The 17,258-nt window shown below is 48.1% G+C and overlaps 4 protein-coding genes across 4 annotated transcripts; 2 read left to right on the top strand and 2 right to left on the bottom strand.

Annotated features, from left to right (window-relative positions):
- Positions 1–1,022: 1,022 nt before the first annotated feature.
- Positions 1,023–1,836, bottom strand: LACBIDRAFT_326066 (uncharacterized protein; the record flags this gene model as incomplete). The annotated part of the gene is made up of 4 exons (XM_001879658.1): positions 1,023–1,297; positions 1,443–1,464; positions 1,521–1,548; positions 1,661–1,836. The coding sequence occupies 4 exons, from the start codon at positions 1,834–1,836 to the stop codon at positions 1,023–1,025; spliced, it is 501 nt and encodes a 166-aa protein (XP_001879693.1).
- A 3,286-nt stretch (positions 1,837–5,122) lies between these two features.
- LACBIDRAFT_318829 (uncharacterized protein) lies at positions 5,123–5,862 on the bottom strand (the record flags this gene model as incomplete). Its single annotated transcript, XM_001879657.1, has 6 exons — positions 5,123–5,150; positions 5,202–5,317; positions 5,367–5,461; positions 5,513–5,619; positions 5,677–5,786; positions 5,839–5,862. The coding sequence occupies 6 exons, from the start codon at positions 5,860–5,862 to the stop codon at positions 5,123–5,125; spliced, it is 480 nt and encodes a 159-aa protein (XP_001879692.1).
- A 5,102-nt stretch (positions 5,863–10,964) lies between these two features.
- Positions 10,965–11,472, top strand: LACBIDRAFT_326064 (uncharacterized protein; the record flags this gene model as incomplete). The annotated part of the gene is made up of 2 exons (XM_001879914.1): positions 10,965–11,093; positions 11,206–11,472. 2 exons carry the CDS (start codon positions 10,965–10,967, stop codon positions 11,470–11,472), a joined length of 396 nt encoding a protein of 131 aa, XP_001879949.1.
- Positions 11,473–12,319: 847 nt separating this feature from the next.
- LACBIDRAFT_326063 (uncharacterized protein) lies at positions 12,320–16,730 on the top strand (the record flags this gene model as incomplete). Its single annotated transcript, XM_001879913.1, has 6 exons — positions 12,320–12,372; positions 12,494–12,509; positions 12,562–13,265; positions 13,316–14,525; positions 14,586–15,583; positions 15,635–16,730. 6 exons carry the CDS (start codon positions 12,320–12,322, stop codon positions 16,728–16,730), a joined length of 4,077 nt encoding a protein of 1,358 aa, XP_001879948.1.
- Positions 16,731–17,258: the final 528 nt, after the last annotated feature.

Raw genomic sequence — 17,258 nt, 5'->3', positions numbered from 1 at the left:
TTGTGTTGGGGTCGTCGTTGTGTGCGTCGTGGTGGCCGTTGGTGACGTGGCGGTGTCGCGAGGTGGGTTGGCGTCGTGGATGATGGTGGTGGTTGAGAGAGTGGGAGTTGTTTGCAGGAATTCCGTTCCGTCTCATTCTGGGATCATTCCTTCCGGGTGATTCCTGGAACCATTCTGGCGGAATTTGAATTCCATCAAAATTCCGCCGGAATGGTTTGATCAATTTGGCAGGGCCCTCTGCCAAATTTGATTCCTCCGGAATTCCAGGAATTGCCCGGATTCCGCCGGATTCCGGCAGGAATCAGTGGAGGACAATAAAGACCTCTCTGTCTGTAGCGTTCTGTCGAAATCGTTTCCTGATTGTGGTATGGTCGAAACTACTGGGCTTTTAGCACTCTTCTGTGTCATAGAAGAGCTAGCTGGTTGGGGGTTGGACGCCGATCTCGAAGCTCTAGAGGATGGCTGTCCTGAGGTGTTCTTGTGCCCAGAACCAGTCATGATGGTAGTAGAAGGAGTAAGCGGAGTGAAGTTGGGGGTATTGATGAGTGGGCCCCGTTTCAACCGCATGCCTTTTAATACGAGCGGGCATAGTGTTTAGTTCGGCAGCAGACTGAATCTAGTACTATTGACCCAATCGATGGTCGTGGTCTTCAATCGATAATTAGATGACTAGGGGATAAGGATTAGAGGGTCCGGGACTCCGGAACAACAAGTGCTGTTCCCATCGATATATCCATGACACTGTCTCGGCGGACGGTAGGTCGCGATATCGCGTATCCTCTCGCCCTTCGATAAAGACGCCACTTCTATACAGATCGACTCGTTCAAAGGTCTACTCGCTGTGCTAACACTAGCTCGATTCCCTTGACTCGAGCGGCACCTTGCCATTCATTCTACAGCTAACAATCCAGCCAACAGCGCGAACGCACGTTGACACCGAATCAATCGCTATTTCCTGAGTGGCTTGGTTGTCCCTGATGAATTCAATGAATCCAGTCGCGTTGCCGCGTATCCGGACTCATCTACTGCAAGAGGCTCTGGTCATCGTGAGGGTCATGGTCGTGTATTCGTGTAATCCGTGCCTCCTCGATGCCTTCAGGGAGGTCTTTACCCTCCCCCACGTAATCCATATGGACTCCAGTGGACTCCAGTGGATTCCAGTGGATTCCAGTGGCCCTCTTACCAGGCCAGATTGGCTGGCAGAATGCCCAGTCCACTGGAGTCCAGTCCAGTCCAGTCCACTGGACTCCCACTGGACTGCCAGCCACTTTCCTGAGTCCAGTCCCAGTCCAGTGGACTATGAGTCCAGTCAGAGTCCAGTGGAGTCCAGTGGATTCCAGTGGATTCCAGTCATTCCAGCATATTATTATTATTATATATGAATACTACTAAAAAAGCGAAAATAGACTAATTGATCAATGAATGGAAATGTTATAATTTACATATAGTGTGGGTCAGTGATAGCTGCAATAAGGATTCATGATTTTGTTCAGTCTGCGGGGTGAGGTCACGTGACTTACTTGAGGGCGTGCCATATTGTCACGTCGCCTGTTTGTGGGATGGTCACACTGCTGTGACCATCCCTTTCCCTTCCACCACCACCATTCACATCTCAACGCCGCCGACGACGCCCACGCCCACGCCCATGCTAACGACGTACACGACGCCCACGCTAACGACAATGACACCCCCAGCACGGAACGATGGACCAAGGACAAGGGACAACGCCCATGACGTGGCAACGTCATGGGCAAGGGGTACGTATGCCCCACCACCCCATTCCTCCGTTCTCACCACGACAGGCACGACGCCAGCAGCCACCCATGCACGGCACATGAGGACGACGACACCAACACATGAGGATGGCGACAACGACGACACGTGAGCACAACGACGACACGCGAGCACGACGAAATGCGACGACGACGGAACGCGACGACGACGACAAAACGCGAGCACGACGACGCGCAAGCACGATGACGACAACACGCGAAGCCGACCACATGACATACATGAACAAGCGCCCACGAAAAACGGCCACCGCCCACCACCGCCTGCTGCCACGTCACACAAAAACCAGCCACCGCCCATGAAAAACGACCCCCGCCCACAAAAACGACGACAACACACGAGGACGATGACACACGACAACAACAACAACAACAACAACTACACGCCGGGACGACGACACACGACAACGACATGCGACGACGACAACGAACGAGCGCCAACAAAAACACCACCCCCACCACACCTGCAAAACGATACGCCCACGAAAAACGATGAGCGCCCGCGCTGAACGGCGACGAGGGCCTGGCAGCATCACCCTTCCCCTCCACTCTCTCCCCCCCATCACTACCTCCTCTCTTTACCACTCCCACTCCCCTCCACTCCCTCCCCCCTTCACACTCTCCCCCCTTCAGTCTCTCCCCCTTTCCTTGCTCCTCTCTCCCCCCCTCCCTTTCCTTCCCCCTTCCTTGCTCCCTCCCCCCTCTATTCATTCCTCTCTTCCCCCTCCCTTTCCCTTTCCCCTCCCTTTCCCTTTCCCTTCCCCCTCCCTCCCCCCTCTGTAACATAGAATCTATGTAAATTTAATTAATGAATATACTTCAATTTTATTTTTTGTTTTGAAGTCTAAGTTCAGGAATTCTGGATTAACTTAGGTCTGTGGCAGTCCAGTCCAGTCCAGTTTTGTGATTTGCAGTCCAGTCCAGTCCAGTTTTGTGCTTGCAGTCCAGTGGAGTCCAGTGGAGTCCAGATTTGTGCTGGGAGTCCAGTGGAGTCCAGATTTGTGGATATTGCCAGTATGTAGTGAAGTCCAGTGGAATCCAGTGGAATCCAGTGGAGTCCATGTGGATTATGTGGGGGATGGTAAAGTACTGCCTTCAGGGCAGAATCCTCCTTCCTAGAGCTTTCGACTCGCCGCATTGCCACAAGCAGCAATCGAAAACTTGATGGAAGGGGTTCCTGAGAGATATCCTAGTCAATGGACTGTCCGCCACGTTGCCGCAAGCAGCGACTGCCCCCTTTCCGTGGATTCTCCCCGTGTACCCATTCCTCTTCCCTTAATCCCTGTACCTGTTGCAATCATCCTCGACTGTCGACTTAGACCTTCTCTCCCTTCGTTTGGCGGACCTCACTACACTTTGGTGAAATCCGTGGTGCCCCCACCACTGTGAAACCGTGTTCGGAGACTTCTCATGAGTGAAGTCGAGGAGAGAGGACGAGGATGGCTGACAGTGTGTCAGCGCTTACTCCATGTGAATGAGCAGATGACAGGATGCTCAGCCGGCTTGACATGTTGATGAAGGTGGCAAGCTCAAGGGCTCGCGTGATGCAAGGGTCAGTCGATAGACATAATAGTATAATGGCAAGATGATAGAGAACCCTAGTATAGGGTTCCCGCGTTATGTACAGACGAAGTAAACAACTATATACATGCGTAAGGCTGCGTTGCGTGATGTCCAAGGTATTCCTCACAAGTCGCCATGGAAGGGTTATGAAATTGACAATGAAATCAGCAGGAAGACTTATGAAATATATCTCAAAACGTCCCCATAGTTTATGAAAAGTTCTGACAATTATATGAATGAAATAGATAAGACATCCTAATGAGATGCCTCTCATAAACTTTGTGACAGTTCGTTTGAGATGACCATTGGCATTGCCATTGATTAATCATAAAAAGTGGTAGCCACCAGTCTACTGAAGACTTTCTTGCAGTGTTGTTCTTGACCATGATGGATTGTCAGTCAACAGTTGGAGGTAAGTACGCGAAGGCTGTGTTAGACTTGTGTAAGACAAATATCTTCCTTGTTTCACCCCAAGGACATGGAGCCAAAAAAGGAGGAGTTCCCTGCTTGTGGGGGTAACCATCCAGTAGTTGGGCACCAAGGTCGTTGTGTATCAGAGTCCATAAGATAAAATAACATACATATGATTGAGAAGTCCATAATGTCTATTGTATTCTATCTACCCTCTGTCAATCGATGTAGATGGCATTTTCCATTGAGCTGCCAGGTGCAGCACTCTGTCCAGAAACTGGAAGAAGCTTTGCAAGTACCTGGGTTTACAAGGATCAGGTTTAGAAGTAGGGGATGCAGAAGTTACACACCGGTTTGTAGGTTGATGTTGATGTGGGAACAGACCTGGCTTTGGCCTTTTGCACCTTCTGGAAACGTGCAACAAGGGCCAGCAGCACTCACTCGAGAACAGAGGAGGGAATCCATACCACCATCTTCCCTGATAAAACTTCCTTCGTTGGAATAGACTTCTTCTTGGTGAATGTTCAAAGGCCGCAAAGGCCAGACCGAGTTGCCGAGGACAGACAACCTGTTTGGACTTCCACCCTGTAACCAGGAATCATCTTTCTTCCACCCTTCTGTCGTTGGACAATGCGGAGGATCAAAGAGAGACTGAATGTCCCTTCTGCAATAGTTCCAGCGACGTGTGCCACAAGAGCTGTGGTAGGGTTGATGTTGGCTTCCTAATCCCAATCACTAAATAACAGAGTGCAAACATATATATCTTGACGAACCTTAACTAACCCATGAAGAGCCATCCCTGGCCAGACATGTTCCTGAAAACAAGAGAGAACCCCTTCCGAAGTACCCCAGGTGAATGAGTGTTCACAGAACAAGGCAAGCCTACTGAGATTGACTTCGTGAGGGATCCAACCTTTCATATCAGGTTGTTTCTGGCCTGGGGACCAAGACGTGAGAGGTTTGACATAAAGCAGAAGAACCTCTGGATTCAGGAATGAATCAGACACATGGTTTGTGAGTGCGACCTGGTGTCGAGAAAGGTGGCCAGCATTGTTGTACTGAAAGATCGTGCACAGGTGTTTGCGCCACTTCTCAAGAAACTCATCAAGCTCAGGCTTCATGCAGGTTCTCGCAGCATCCAGCAAGTCATCACCAAAACCAGCACATGCAAGGCTGTATGCTGTCATCATACCACAGCCCCACAGCCCAACCTGGGTAACATCAGAATGAGAGCAGAATGAGAGAGACTCAGTCACTTACGGGATCATAGTCACCGCCACAAAGTAATGCTACCAATAAAATCCCGCCAGCCGTGAGGGAAAGCATCAACTGGATTGATTTAGCCATGTAGATTTTAATCATGTCGCCATCTCCCTTGACGTGGGGCTAGATTGAGATGAGTATGTATGTGAATAAGTTATGAGGGCAAACACGTACTTTTGGATGAGATGTGTTGCTCTGAAAAGGAGCGTATCTGCATCGTCGCTAAGGACTCCATCAATAATTTGCTGAGAGTTGAGCATCGCTAGCTCTGCCTCTGCCTCTCCCAGTGCCTAGGTACCTTAGTCAGTAGAGAAAAGACAGCTAAAATATGGACTGAACAGTATGGGAGCTGTAGCCATATTGCTCAATCAGCTCCTGGAATGAATTTGTGAGTGCGTGTGCCTTGGTGCGAACATTGATTCCTTGTTTCATAGCTGGGCAGCTTTCTCCGTCAAAAACAAAGACAAGATGAATTGGGAGCTTACGGAAGCGTGCGATATGATAAAAAAGATTGTGGAGCACACGGTTTTCGCCAACCTGGTAATGCATGCCTGGGACATGGAATACCGCCTGCATTTGGTTTAGCCAGATGCTGACAACAATCGGATTAGCCCCAAATATGAATAGATGATGGGAGTGAACCTCATACCTCACATCAACACCAATAGTGAGAGTTTGTACGCCATGCCAATTTGTGTCAAACCCTTCTGAAAATGCAAGTTCGGTCAGAGAACGGGTTTGCATTGCTTTACACAAAATCTGAATGCAGCGATATGAGGTACATCTAGCAAAAGAAATTGAGCCAATGTACCTCCCAAATTCCAGGAATACCCATCGTTTCTGGATGGCTGCAAGGTGGCAAGAAAGAAAGCACTGAAACCTCCAATGTGGCTCCTTTCACGTGGGAATGCTGAAGCAAAGCCGGCCAAATTCCCATGGTGAACAGGTGGCGGTCCAACAACACTGGAAGGCGCAATGACACTGACAGTCCCTAACTTGTGCCACTTTTCATTGATAGTGGGCACACTGATAGGTTATCAAAATGAAACTGGTAAGGAAAAGAAATTGTGGTGTCATGCGCAGGATTCGGAACATTTGCACCAATGTTGAGGAAGAGAGGTGATAAGTAGAGGGTTTATGCCTAGTGTTCGCAGGTCCGGTTCAGTCCGGTTTTTTGCCCCAAAAACAGGCAACCACAGACCACAACCAGTCTAGGACCGACCCAGATATTGAGGGAACCGAACCGGACCACCTAGGACCGGTCTTTTGCGGTCCATGGACCACATTCAAACTGATTCAGACTGGTCTTTTTGCATAAAATTTGTCATACCAATATAAACCATTTATATCTCAATTATTATTACTCTAAAAAATAAACTGGTTATATATCATAGTATAACATATAAATACCCATCATTCCACCAATTCTTAAGAAATTTAATGAAGGTTTGACATAGCTATGACTGAAACCGAATTACATCTCCTAAAGACTCGGGCAAAATGTAATGCGGCAACTGTAAATTATTTGATGCATACCATATATTGATAGATGGTGAGTATATTTTCATACTTAAAATGTCAATATCCAAAAATTGAATCAAGCAAAATGATGAAAGTTTGAGTGAGTTAGAATTAAAGTCATTCTGGTACAAGTTGCACAAACAAGTATTTGTGCCAAAATGGATTTAGTTATATCTTTCTCAGTTCTTAACCGTTTTTGATGAACTAAAAACCCAATTAAAGGTAATAGATGTGGTTACAAGGCTACGTAACGCACGTGACCGTTTAACTGGTTGCAACTGATTTAAGCTGGTCTTTGAACGGTTTTAAAAGATTTTTGAAATGAGGCAACCGGCAACTGGACCAACCCCAAATTTGCAGTACTTTACAGTGCCCCACCCATTCCTGCAGGAATCCACAGGAATCCACAGGAATCCGGAGGAATGGCACCGGAATCCACAGGAATGGCACCGGAATCCGCAGGAATCCACAGGAATGGCACTGGAATCTGCAGAAATCTACAGGAATGGGACCAGAATACAATAATACAACACCTTTCCTTTTTGCTATATACATTTACACTAATATGCACTTCTTCACACTGACTTAAAGGGTATAAACACTTTCTTATAACATTTATATATTAAAATTTATATATTTAAACTCAAATCTACATCTAATTTACTATTTTCTAAGTTAAATTAAGGGGCAGGAAGGGAGGGAGGAAGGGAAGAAGGGAAAGAGGAAGGAAGGGAGGGAGGAAGGAAGGGGGAAGGAGGAAGGGAGGAAGGAAGGAAGGGGGGAGGAAGGAAGGAAGGGGGGAGGAAGGAAGGAAGGGGGGAGGAAGGAAGGAAGGGGGGAGGAAGGAAGGAAGGGGGGAGGAAGGAAGGAAGGGGGGAGGAAGGAAGGAAGGGGGGAGGAAGGAAGGGACAGAGAGTGGTGTGGGGGTGTGATCAGCAGAGGAAAGGAAGGAAGGGAGGAGGGACAGGCAATGTGTGGGGCAGGCTCTGGGGAGGGGATGGAGGGGGAGAGAGTGGTGGGGACTAATGAAGGGGAAGGGGGTACTGCTGGGCCTCGTCGTCCATCGTCGTCGTCATCCTGGGTCGTCGCGTGGTTATCGTCGTGCTGTCGTCATCGCGTTGTCGTCGTCGTGGGGTTGTCGACGTGTTTTCGTCGTCGCGTGGTTGTCGACGCGTCGTCGTCGTCGCGTTGTCGTCAACGCGTTGTCGTCGTCGCGTCGTCATCGGCTTGTGATGTGGCATCGTCGTCGTGGGCGCTCGTGGATGGTGGTGGGTTCGTCGCGTTGTCGTCGTTCTGTGACGTGGCGTTGCGGCGTTTGCGTGGTTGTCGTGGTGGGCGCTCGTGGATGGTGGTGGGTGCTCGTGGATGGTGGTGTCGTCGTCGTCGTCCGTTTTCGTGGATGGTGGTGTTGTCGTTGTCCGTTTGGCTGCCACGTCACCGACGGTGGTCGTTGCCGTTCGTTGCTGGGTGGTCGTTGCCGTTGGAGTCGTCGTCGTCGTCGTCGTCGTGGGTCGGCGTGCCGTTGTCGGTTTATCGTGGCTGTCGTGGGGGTGGGAAAGAGGATGGTTGGTGGTGGGGGAAGGGAATGGTATTGAGTTTGTTTGGTAGCGTTGCCTTTGTTTGGTAACGTTGCCTTTGTTTGGTAACAGAGGTAAAACAAACAAACAAAGGACCGGATTCCGTTGCATTCCGTTCCTGTGCATTCCGCGGATCATTCCGCGGATCATTCCGGTGTCAATTCCGGAATGCCCAAATTCCGCCGGAATGGTAAGGCACCGGAATGATGAAAATAGCAGGCCTCCCTGCTAAATTTCATTCCTCCGGAATCCACCGGAATCCGCAGGAATGACCGGATTCCTGCAGGAATTAGGGGGGCACTGATAAGACCTCCAAATTTGGGCAACTGCAACCGAAAAAAAGACCGGACCATGGTCCAGTTCAGTTCGGTCCACCAGTATTTTTTGGTCCTATGGACTGGACCTGTAAACACTATTTACGCCCTCAGATTAAGGTAAAATGGGGGAGAGGCATGAGGTGGATTGGTATGATGCAGAATCTGTGCCCTTGAGTGAGTCTGCACCCGACAACATGGGAGAGAGGCACTGTACAGATAAAATGGGCAGGGGACATGGGTGTGAAGATGCGCAGCATGTGTGATGTTGTGAAAAGTATTGGCTGGTGGCAAGGCCAGGCTTAACAAAGGTTGCATGGGGAAAGGTGAGAATGCTGCCTGTAATTTGAGTGCTGTGTGGTGCATGACCAGGGGGGAGTCGAGGATACCACCATAACTGGTGGCTGAGGGAAATGTGGAGATGGGGGCACTTGTGTTGAGGACTACTATGTCTTGTTGTGCAGTATGGTTGAGCAGAAGCAGCTGGGTTTTCAACTGTGCCTATTGTTTGCCATGCTTTCAGGAAAGTGGAGAGGGGGGAGCTGAAAGGCGAGTACAAGGCAGCAGCAGCTCGCTCGGATATACCAAAGCGACATAGACGAGGCAAGCAGCGTGCAGCATGCACATGCTGGGCAGAAAAAGATAAAAACAAGGGGTGGCAAAGTTCGAATGCTCAATGTTGAATCACGTGCTTTTGTGCCTCATGTGTCAACTACGCGTCGTAAACTTCACATCGCGTGATGCGCTGTAAACTTCGCGTCATGCTCGACTACAGAATTTATGATAGAATAAACAACATGTGTGGACAAGAACAAAAAGATCTATAAAACTAATTAAATTCACCATGGTGCTATCAGGCATTAGGAACAACAGAGTTTTCTAGTCCTATGGTGTAAAGTCCAGATATGATGCATAAGTGCACCTAAGGACTTATTTCTGAGAGATTTACTGGATTTACTGAGTAATGGCTTGGCCATCACTCCTGCCCGATTTATGTTTGCTCGCTTCCCTGTCGCTCTCCATCTTTTGCGTATACTAAAAACAGGCAGATCAGATAAGCGACAAGCCCACTCACCAAAGTTCAGCATCCCTTCCACAATTGCCATGCTGCTGGCCCACACAGCTGCTGTGCTTGTCTGGTGTGAGGACATAACTTGGATGGACAAAACATTAGCAGGGTGCCGAACTAATTCGGTATGCGGTGCTCACATTCTATCACTAGCACAATGCTCATCATCCTCCTGAACAACCTTGCGTCTTCCTGCACTGCCTGTGTTGGAGCTGAATCCTGCTGTCTGGTCACCTTGGGCTCCTTGGTGGACACTCCAGTCAAATACGTAGTCGTACTTGTACCCCCTCCCGCAAGAAGAGGTCACAGAAGAGTTTGCGAAGGTAGGAGTAGTCAGGTTTGTCGTCGAAGCGAAGAGCACAAGAATATCCCAAGTTCATTCAGGAATCAATGGCAGAGAAGGTCAGCAAGGGTCATCTTCTCCATGATGTAATCATATTTCTGCAGCTTTGAGGCCCTGTAAAGGAAGAGCTCCATAGCGTAAGTACGTTAAAACATAAGCAAGAGATTCGAGGCCATCACGATGTGCTTGCTCAACACCCAAATGGGTATTGATCAGTGCACTGAGCAGTCCCTGTCAAGTCCTTGTATTCTCTGTGCGGAATGTGGAGGTGGGTCTTGGGTCACAGAACTTCTTGGCGAAACCAATGTCGAACACATTGAGTTGGGTACCGTGCTTTCCACATATCTGGCTTGATGTCACTATGTATGAGGTTGCAGGGGTGGATATACTCAAGAAATCTATCCCAGAGGGTCAGCAAATAGCAAAGACATATGGAAAAAGACACAGACTAGCTAGTTGGCAAGTAAAAGAACAGTGTTGAGGCCAAGCTTGCGGTCCTCGCTAAGGCTTTGCCATCGACCTGAGTCCACATGATATGATCTACAACAATGCAGAGTTCTCTCAAAATTCGAGGTCTTTACCTTCCCCGGGTTATTCCGTATGGAATCCATATGGAATCCATGGAATCCATGAAGAATTCCATATGGATTCCATAGAATCAATGTTGGCTGAGGACCCAGCCAGTTTCTTATTCCATATGGACTCCAACACCATTCCATATGGATTCCATTGGATTCCATATGGATTCCATGGAAGACCAATATACCATTAGAATACATATAAACACAGTATTTATAGTGTCCTTACTATATTGAAGTAAAAAAGAATTTTTGCACCTAATAGAATTGAACCCTCGACATCATCAATAATAGCAACGCTAAAGCCAACTGAGCCATGCAGGCTTCATTAGATGTTAAACTAAAGGTAGCTATATACCGCACCAAGGCACGTGGCATCATATGTGTGACATGCTGTGGCTGAAACGTCGCCACATCGTTCCTTCCTTCCCCACCACCACCATCTGACAACCATCCACTGTCCCTCACCACCGCGACAAACCACGACCGCCCACATCAACAACGACAACACGCCAACGACGCCAATGACACGACGATGGACAATGTCGTCATCGACCACCCACGACCATTGACGAGCACCCAGGACGTGAAGACAACATGGCAGATGTGCCACGTCATCCAGACAGTGACGACGCATGCCATCGTCACTGTCCAAGCTGATCAGGTCAGTGCACCCACCCCCTCTCGTCCCGTATGGCCGACTCACACCAGATCCAGGGGCCATGTTGCTGTCTGCGACATGGCAACAATTTGACGACGCGACATGACAACAACAGGGCACGACCACAACAGCACGACACCAATGGGGACAAGGACAGTGCCACGTCACAACGCAAGCACGACCGCCCACCAACGTCAACAACCGCCCACGAAGACGACTGCCCATGAAAGCGACCGCCCATGATGATGACCGCCCAGCGCCCCAAAAACGACAATGCGCCCATGAACGACAACGCCCACCGCCCAATTACAATGACGACAAATGGACGACAAGTGCCCATGGACCCCCGTTGACAAATGGAGACGACCGCTCACAAAAGTGAACGGACATGGGCAACGACGAGCCCAGGTGAGTCCCCCCTCTTCCACCCTACTTCCTCCCCCTCCATCCCCATCCCCCCATTGCTCCCCCTGCTCCCAGTCCTCCCCTCCCCTTGCTCTCCTTCCATTTGCTCCCCTCCCTTTGCTCCCCATCCCTCCAGTGTCCCCCTCACTTCAATACTTCCCACCACTCTCTCCCTCCTCACTCTCCACCACACCCACTCACTCCCCCCTCCCTCTCCCTTCAATATGTAATGTAGTAAAAAATATATATGTAGTCCTAGTCAATATATTTCAATTGTTCTTGAGCAGTTATCAGTATGAATAAGTGCAGCACTGTGATTCCTGACTTGGCAATATTTCAAACAGCCCACTTTCTACATAACTTGGAGCTTACCATGGATTCCACCCTGGAAATTGATGGAATCCATCTAAAAAAAGTATGGATTCCATCTTAAAAAAGTATGGATTCCATCTTAAAAAAGCATGGATTCCATCTGGAAAAAGCATGGATTCCATCAACAAAAGTATGGATTCCATCTGGAAAAGGGATGGATTCCATCAACCATTCCATGGAATCCATCTGGGGGAAGTATGGAATCCATCAGCCATTCCATGGACTCCATCAACCATTCCATGGATTCCATCTGGGGGAAGTATGGATTCCATCTAGTCCATATGGAATAACCTGGGGAGGGTAAAGTCAAGGGGGTGCCGGCCCGGGAATCCCGTACCGGGATCCGGTTAGTTAGTCCAGCCGCAGGCTGCGAAAAAAAAAAAGGACGCCTCAGGCAGAGGGCCTTAAATCACCAAATTGAGTACCTTGTAGCATAATGTAATGACTACAGAATGTACTGGGAGGACTACAGCTCCAATAGAGGCCAAAAAATGAGTGATATAAGGTATTCATTGATTTCCTACCATATTTGGGTCATCAAAAATTACATTGAAATTCTATGCGCCACACTCACATCCCCATTACCAGTGCTAGACTACTTCACAGTGAACCGACGACGTGAACAGTATACAAGAATCTACAGTATGTCTCACACATTCTACGTATAATGGCAAACATTGACAATACCATTGAGATGGAGCCACCTGCCCTTGATGCAGAGGGTTTCGCGATCTGCCCAGATTGTGGTAGTCGTGTAAATTGTGGGACGATCGGGCTGCCTAATCTCGAGAAGCGCCACCATGGAACGAAAATCTGTAAAACAGCACAACAAAAACGAGATAGGGATGTGAAAAAGAAGGACGGAACAATACTCAGCTTCTTGAGACCAAAGGCAGCCATCATACCATCAACTGTCGATGGTCCACCACCAGTCCACAGTTACAAGCTCGTTCCACGGACAGTGAGCAATGCAAGCCCTGCCGCTGCTTCCACCACTCCTGAGCAGGAAAAATTCGTCTCCAACTCAATGTCGAAGTCCGTTTCGAGACCTATTTCCAACAGCTTCATCAAGGTGTTACGAGATCTGGTCAAAAACTTACCAGCGAGCGTCCCCAAAGCATCCGAGTTTGAGAAGCTGGCAGTGTTTGGAGGAAACCCGAAGGAATTTGATGACCCATCCTTGCAGGCTGATGAATTGTGGGAGACAAGCCTGAACGGCGTCTTGAAGTCAACGTTGGGCTGGGGAATGGAAGGAAACATGGATGAGATAATCCGTCGTGGGAGGTGGGGCCTGGACGGCTTGGTTGATTTTGCAACATACTTCGTGGAGGAACGCAGTGTGAGCGGAGGGCTGTTTGAAGGAAAACTAACAAATCTCGTTGCGGCTTTGAAGGAAAGGTCAGATCCAGTGGAATATCATTGAACAAACTACTCACAAACATATGCAGAGTGCCCGCAAGCCATATCCATAATCCGCCCCCCACCGTTGCACAAAGTCCTAGTCCCCCGTTGGCCGTCATCGAACAAGGGGGTGCCACATTGATTCCCTTCGATTCTGACAATGTTCCTACTAGTCTTGATTCTCCGAAGCTCGTAGGATACCCCAATGGACCAGATGAAGCTGCGAGAATCGATGTCGATGCTTTTTGCTTCGAGTACGAGGACATTCTGAAACAATCAAAAATGTCAGCGGAACGATGCAAGGGGTACACCATGATTTTTCCAGACGGAAAATCACCATATACTGCATATCCCTTCGCTCTACATGATACCATCGTCCTTCCGTGGGACCCTGTCCCCAAAGATGGCGTGATGAAACTCTTCACGCACAGCTGCCGTGGGTCATCTGATGGATCAGGTGCAGCCTGTCAGCCATGTCGAGAGCTTGGCAACAATGAAACATTAGAAAATATACTCAGACGGATGAAGGATGGCACTCACGAAAATGCCGGGTTTGCATACCATGGGTTTAGCGGCCTCCAGGAGATGCTTCACCACAAAAACCAGCTAGTCAAGTTTTATCGACTCTGTGGTTTGAACCAAGCCAAGAAGCTCCTTTCAAAAGCGACTGCACTCTCTGACCAAAAGCGCCTCTTGATGGCGATCGCGAGTGGGAAGGCAAGTCGTGTTGATCGTCTGATCAGCCTTGGCCTTCGTCAAAAAAAGGGGGCCCGTGGGTTGTTGGTTTCGTATTTGGCAGCAGCGGATGGATATTACAACCCAAAGAGTTTCATGGAGGAGGAAGATATGAAGGCTTTGCTGCTCTGGAAGCTTGGTGGGAATCGGGTGGCAGAGATTAATCATCGAGCAAACAACGCACCAAGTGTCTCATACCTCAGGACTCGCTCAACCGTCCCACCAATCATCCCTTCTCATGAAAAGCCCACAGTTGAACAGGTCGCAAAAAACGTTGAGGCGATGTTGGAGGGGGTACTCGATGTGATCCATGGTGAAAATTGCCCCAAATTCATCCACGCGGTCTTGGAATTCGATGAGATTGCCACTGAGAAGAGAATCCACTGGGATCCCAAGACAAACTACTTCCTGGGATTATGCAGGGAGCATGCACATAACACCGCAATGGAGTTTGTCAATGAAGGAGACATGGAGGAGTTGTTTCAGGCCCTAGATGACGGACAGGTTCATCATGCAGGCGAGGTGAGAATTGTTTCCACGGAAGCAAATTTACTTCCGTTTTTAGACCTGATCTATTTTTAGGCGACCATTGGCGCATTGGGAATTTTGTGCAAAGATCATCGAATATACCCTGCACGTCCTGTCCTTATATCAGGAGACTGCAAACGGGAATCAGGAGAAGAGCATGCAGAAATTATCCAGACTGTTCTCAAGGGCATCAACGTGCTGCAAGACAAAACAAAACTCCGTTTAGTGTCCATTGCCTCCGACGGTGAAACACGACAAGGATCGGCTTTCATTCTTCTCACTTTCAAATCCCCACTGCTACCGACTTCCCCAATTTACTCAATCCTCAAGCCTCTTAAACTTTTAAATCTCCATGTCGGCGACGACGACCTCACGTGTGATAAAGACTGGAAACATGTCTTCAAGAGGTGGCGGAATCTTCTCCTCCAACAACGTGGGGTGGTAGTCAATGGTGTTCGAATTACACCTGACATTATCAAGGACCAGTTTAGGTCAGCTGGACTCTCCGCTGAACATATTCGGCCGTTATTCAATCCAGATGATCAACAAGACATCAAACTGGCCTTTGATATGCTCAAGGATATTTGGACACTTCCTCGTTCTTGTACAAACACGCGCCGAGGCTTTCTGGAAGTGCGAGAGGGCCTATGGATTTTAGGGAAGCTCTTACACCATACAATCTTTCCATATCTTTGTGTCGACCTCTCTCTCTCTGAGCAAATCGAGCATCTCAGCGCTGCAGCCCATCTCGCTATAATTCTATTTAGGTTGGCTGGAAAGAACTTTATTCCAACCAACCTCTACATCGACCTAATGATCATGATCAAGAACGTCCTTTTCTGTGTCGCCAAAGCAAAAATTGACGATCCTGATGGAGAATTCTGGCTCATTCTCTTAGGAACTGACCGGCTTGAAGAGCTTTTTGGGATTCTCAGGACGATGGTTGGCAATGATGCCAATCTGGATACTTTGCAGCTTGTCTCTCGCCTCTCTGGTACCACAGAAGTTGCGAATATCCTTGCCAAGTATCCCCAGTGGGACCGCTCGCCTCGGTGACTCACACTACCCACCATGTCGCGTGAATCAAAAGAGATCCCCGACAGCGCAGACCACATCAAACCTGGATCTTGGCGGGGAAATGTCAAGCTCCACAACGTGTCCTTACAAACCTCTTGGAATTGTGGTCGACGCATCGTTGAGCAAGAATTTGAAGGCCTGGAACACAACTTACATGAACTTGATAACTCAGACGGTGTCGATATTCTATCTCCATTCGGCACCCTTCTCTTCGACATTCCTCTTGCGGATGATGATATTGACGAGAGTCTTGAAGCTCCAAGTTCCAATGTTACTTCTGGCGATCAAATTAATGACGAAATTACTGGTGCAAGCACGCATGACGTAGATATGTGTGTCGATGTTGAAGATGAACTTGGCACTGAACTTGCCTGCTTAACGAACACTGAAACAAATCCCAGTCAAAGGGTATTTAATTCAAAAGTACTTGTCAAAGGTATTGAAAAGTCGAAGGCCCGCGCGCTAAAGGAATTTAGCAAGTACCGGCAACATGCCAGCTCGATGGATCGTTTGAAACATGTTCAAGCTATTCCAAGGTTCGTCGATATCGAAAAAACAGTTGAATCCCATGCAAATCACTCACCTGTCGACGATACGGAGAAAATTGTGATCTCGGACCCAATTTCTACCCTCATTCGCGTCGAGAACCAGTTCTGGCTTTGTCTTGGAGAGGTCAATGGACTCCAAGTTGATGGTTGCCGAGTTGAGGAAGTGAGCTTCGAAATGCTCCCAGAGGACACAGTTACTGTTTTGTATCAAATCCTGGGGTTGCATCCTGCAACATTGGCTGATGATCCTGATGGACGACATGACTGGAGAACATACATGATACGTGAACGGACATTTACCGTACCTGGACGCCTTATCCAGTCTGTCAACCCAACCACCTCAAAAACCCACCTTACCATTCCTTTCTATCTGTTACAGAGCACGGTTTTAGTGGCGTTGACAGCCAGTCTCTTCCAGAGTCTTACCATCTCAAGTCTCAAAGCTGTACCGAAGCTTGCACCAATGACAGAGATGGGTGGTATACACTTTTATGATAAAAACCAGACATATGCCTGGAGGGCGATGTGTATAATGCCTAGAGGTTCAATGAGATCGCATATCTCATTGTTCTAGGATATTTCATTGCGATTTTCATATGGATACCTGGTGCTTTCAATATACATTTCATTCTCAACCCCAGGATATTTCATTGCAATTTTCATATGGACACCTGGCGCTTTCAATATATATTTCATTCTCATCCCCAGGATATTTCATTGCAATTTTCATATGGATACCTGGCGCTTTCAATGAATATTTCATTATTAGCTCCAGGACATTTCATTGGAGTTTTCATATATATATCTGGCGGTTTCATTGGATATTTCATTGTTAGCCCCAGGATATTTCATTGTGCTTTTCATCTGAATGCCTGGCGGTTTCAATGGATATTTCATTCTTGTTCCTAGGATATTTCATTGGACTTTTCATAGATATACCTGGTGCTTTCATTGGATATTTCATTGCTAGCCCCAGGATATCTCATTGCACTTCTCATTTGGATGCCTGGCGCTTTCAATGGATATTTCATTCTTATTCCTAGGAGATTTCATTGCACTTTTCATATGTGTACCTGGCGCTTTCATTGAATATTTCATTTTT

Source organism: Laccaria bicolor, genomic scaffold (assembly GCF_000143565.1).
Source record: "Laccaria bicolor S238N-H82 LACBIscaffold_9 genomic scaffold, whole genome shotgun sequence".
Lineage (NCBI taxonomy): Eukaryota > Fungi > Basidiomycota > Agaricomycetes > Agaricales > Hydnangiaceae > Laccaria > Laccaria bicolor.
This window is presented reverse-complemented; position numbering and strand designations above follow the sequence as displayed.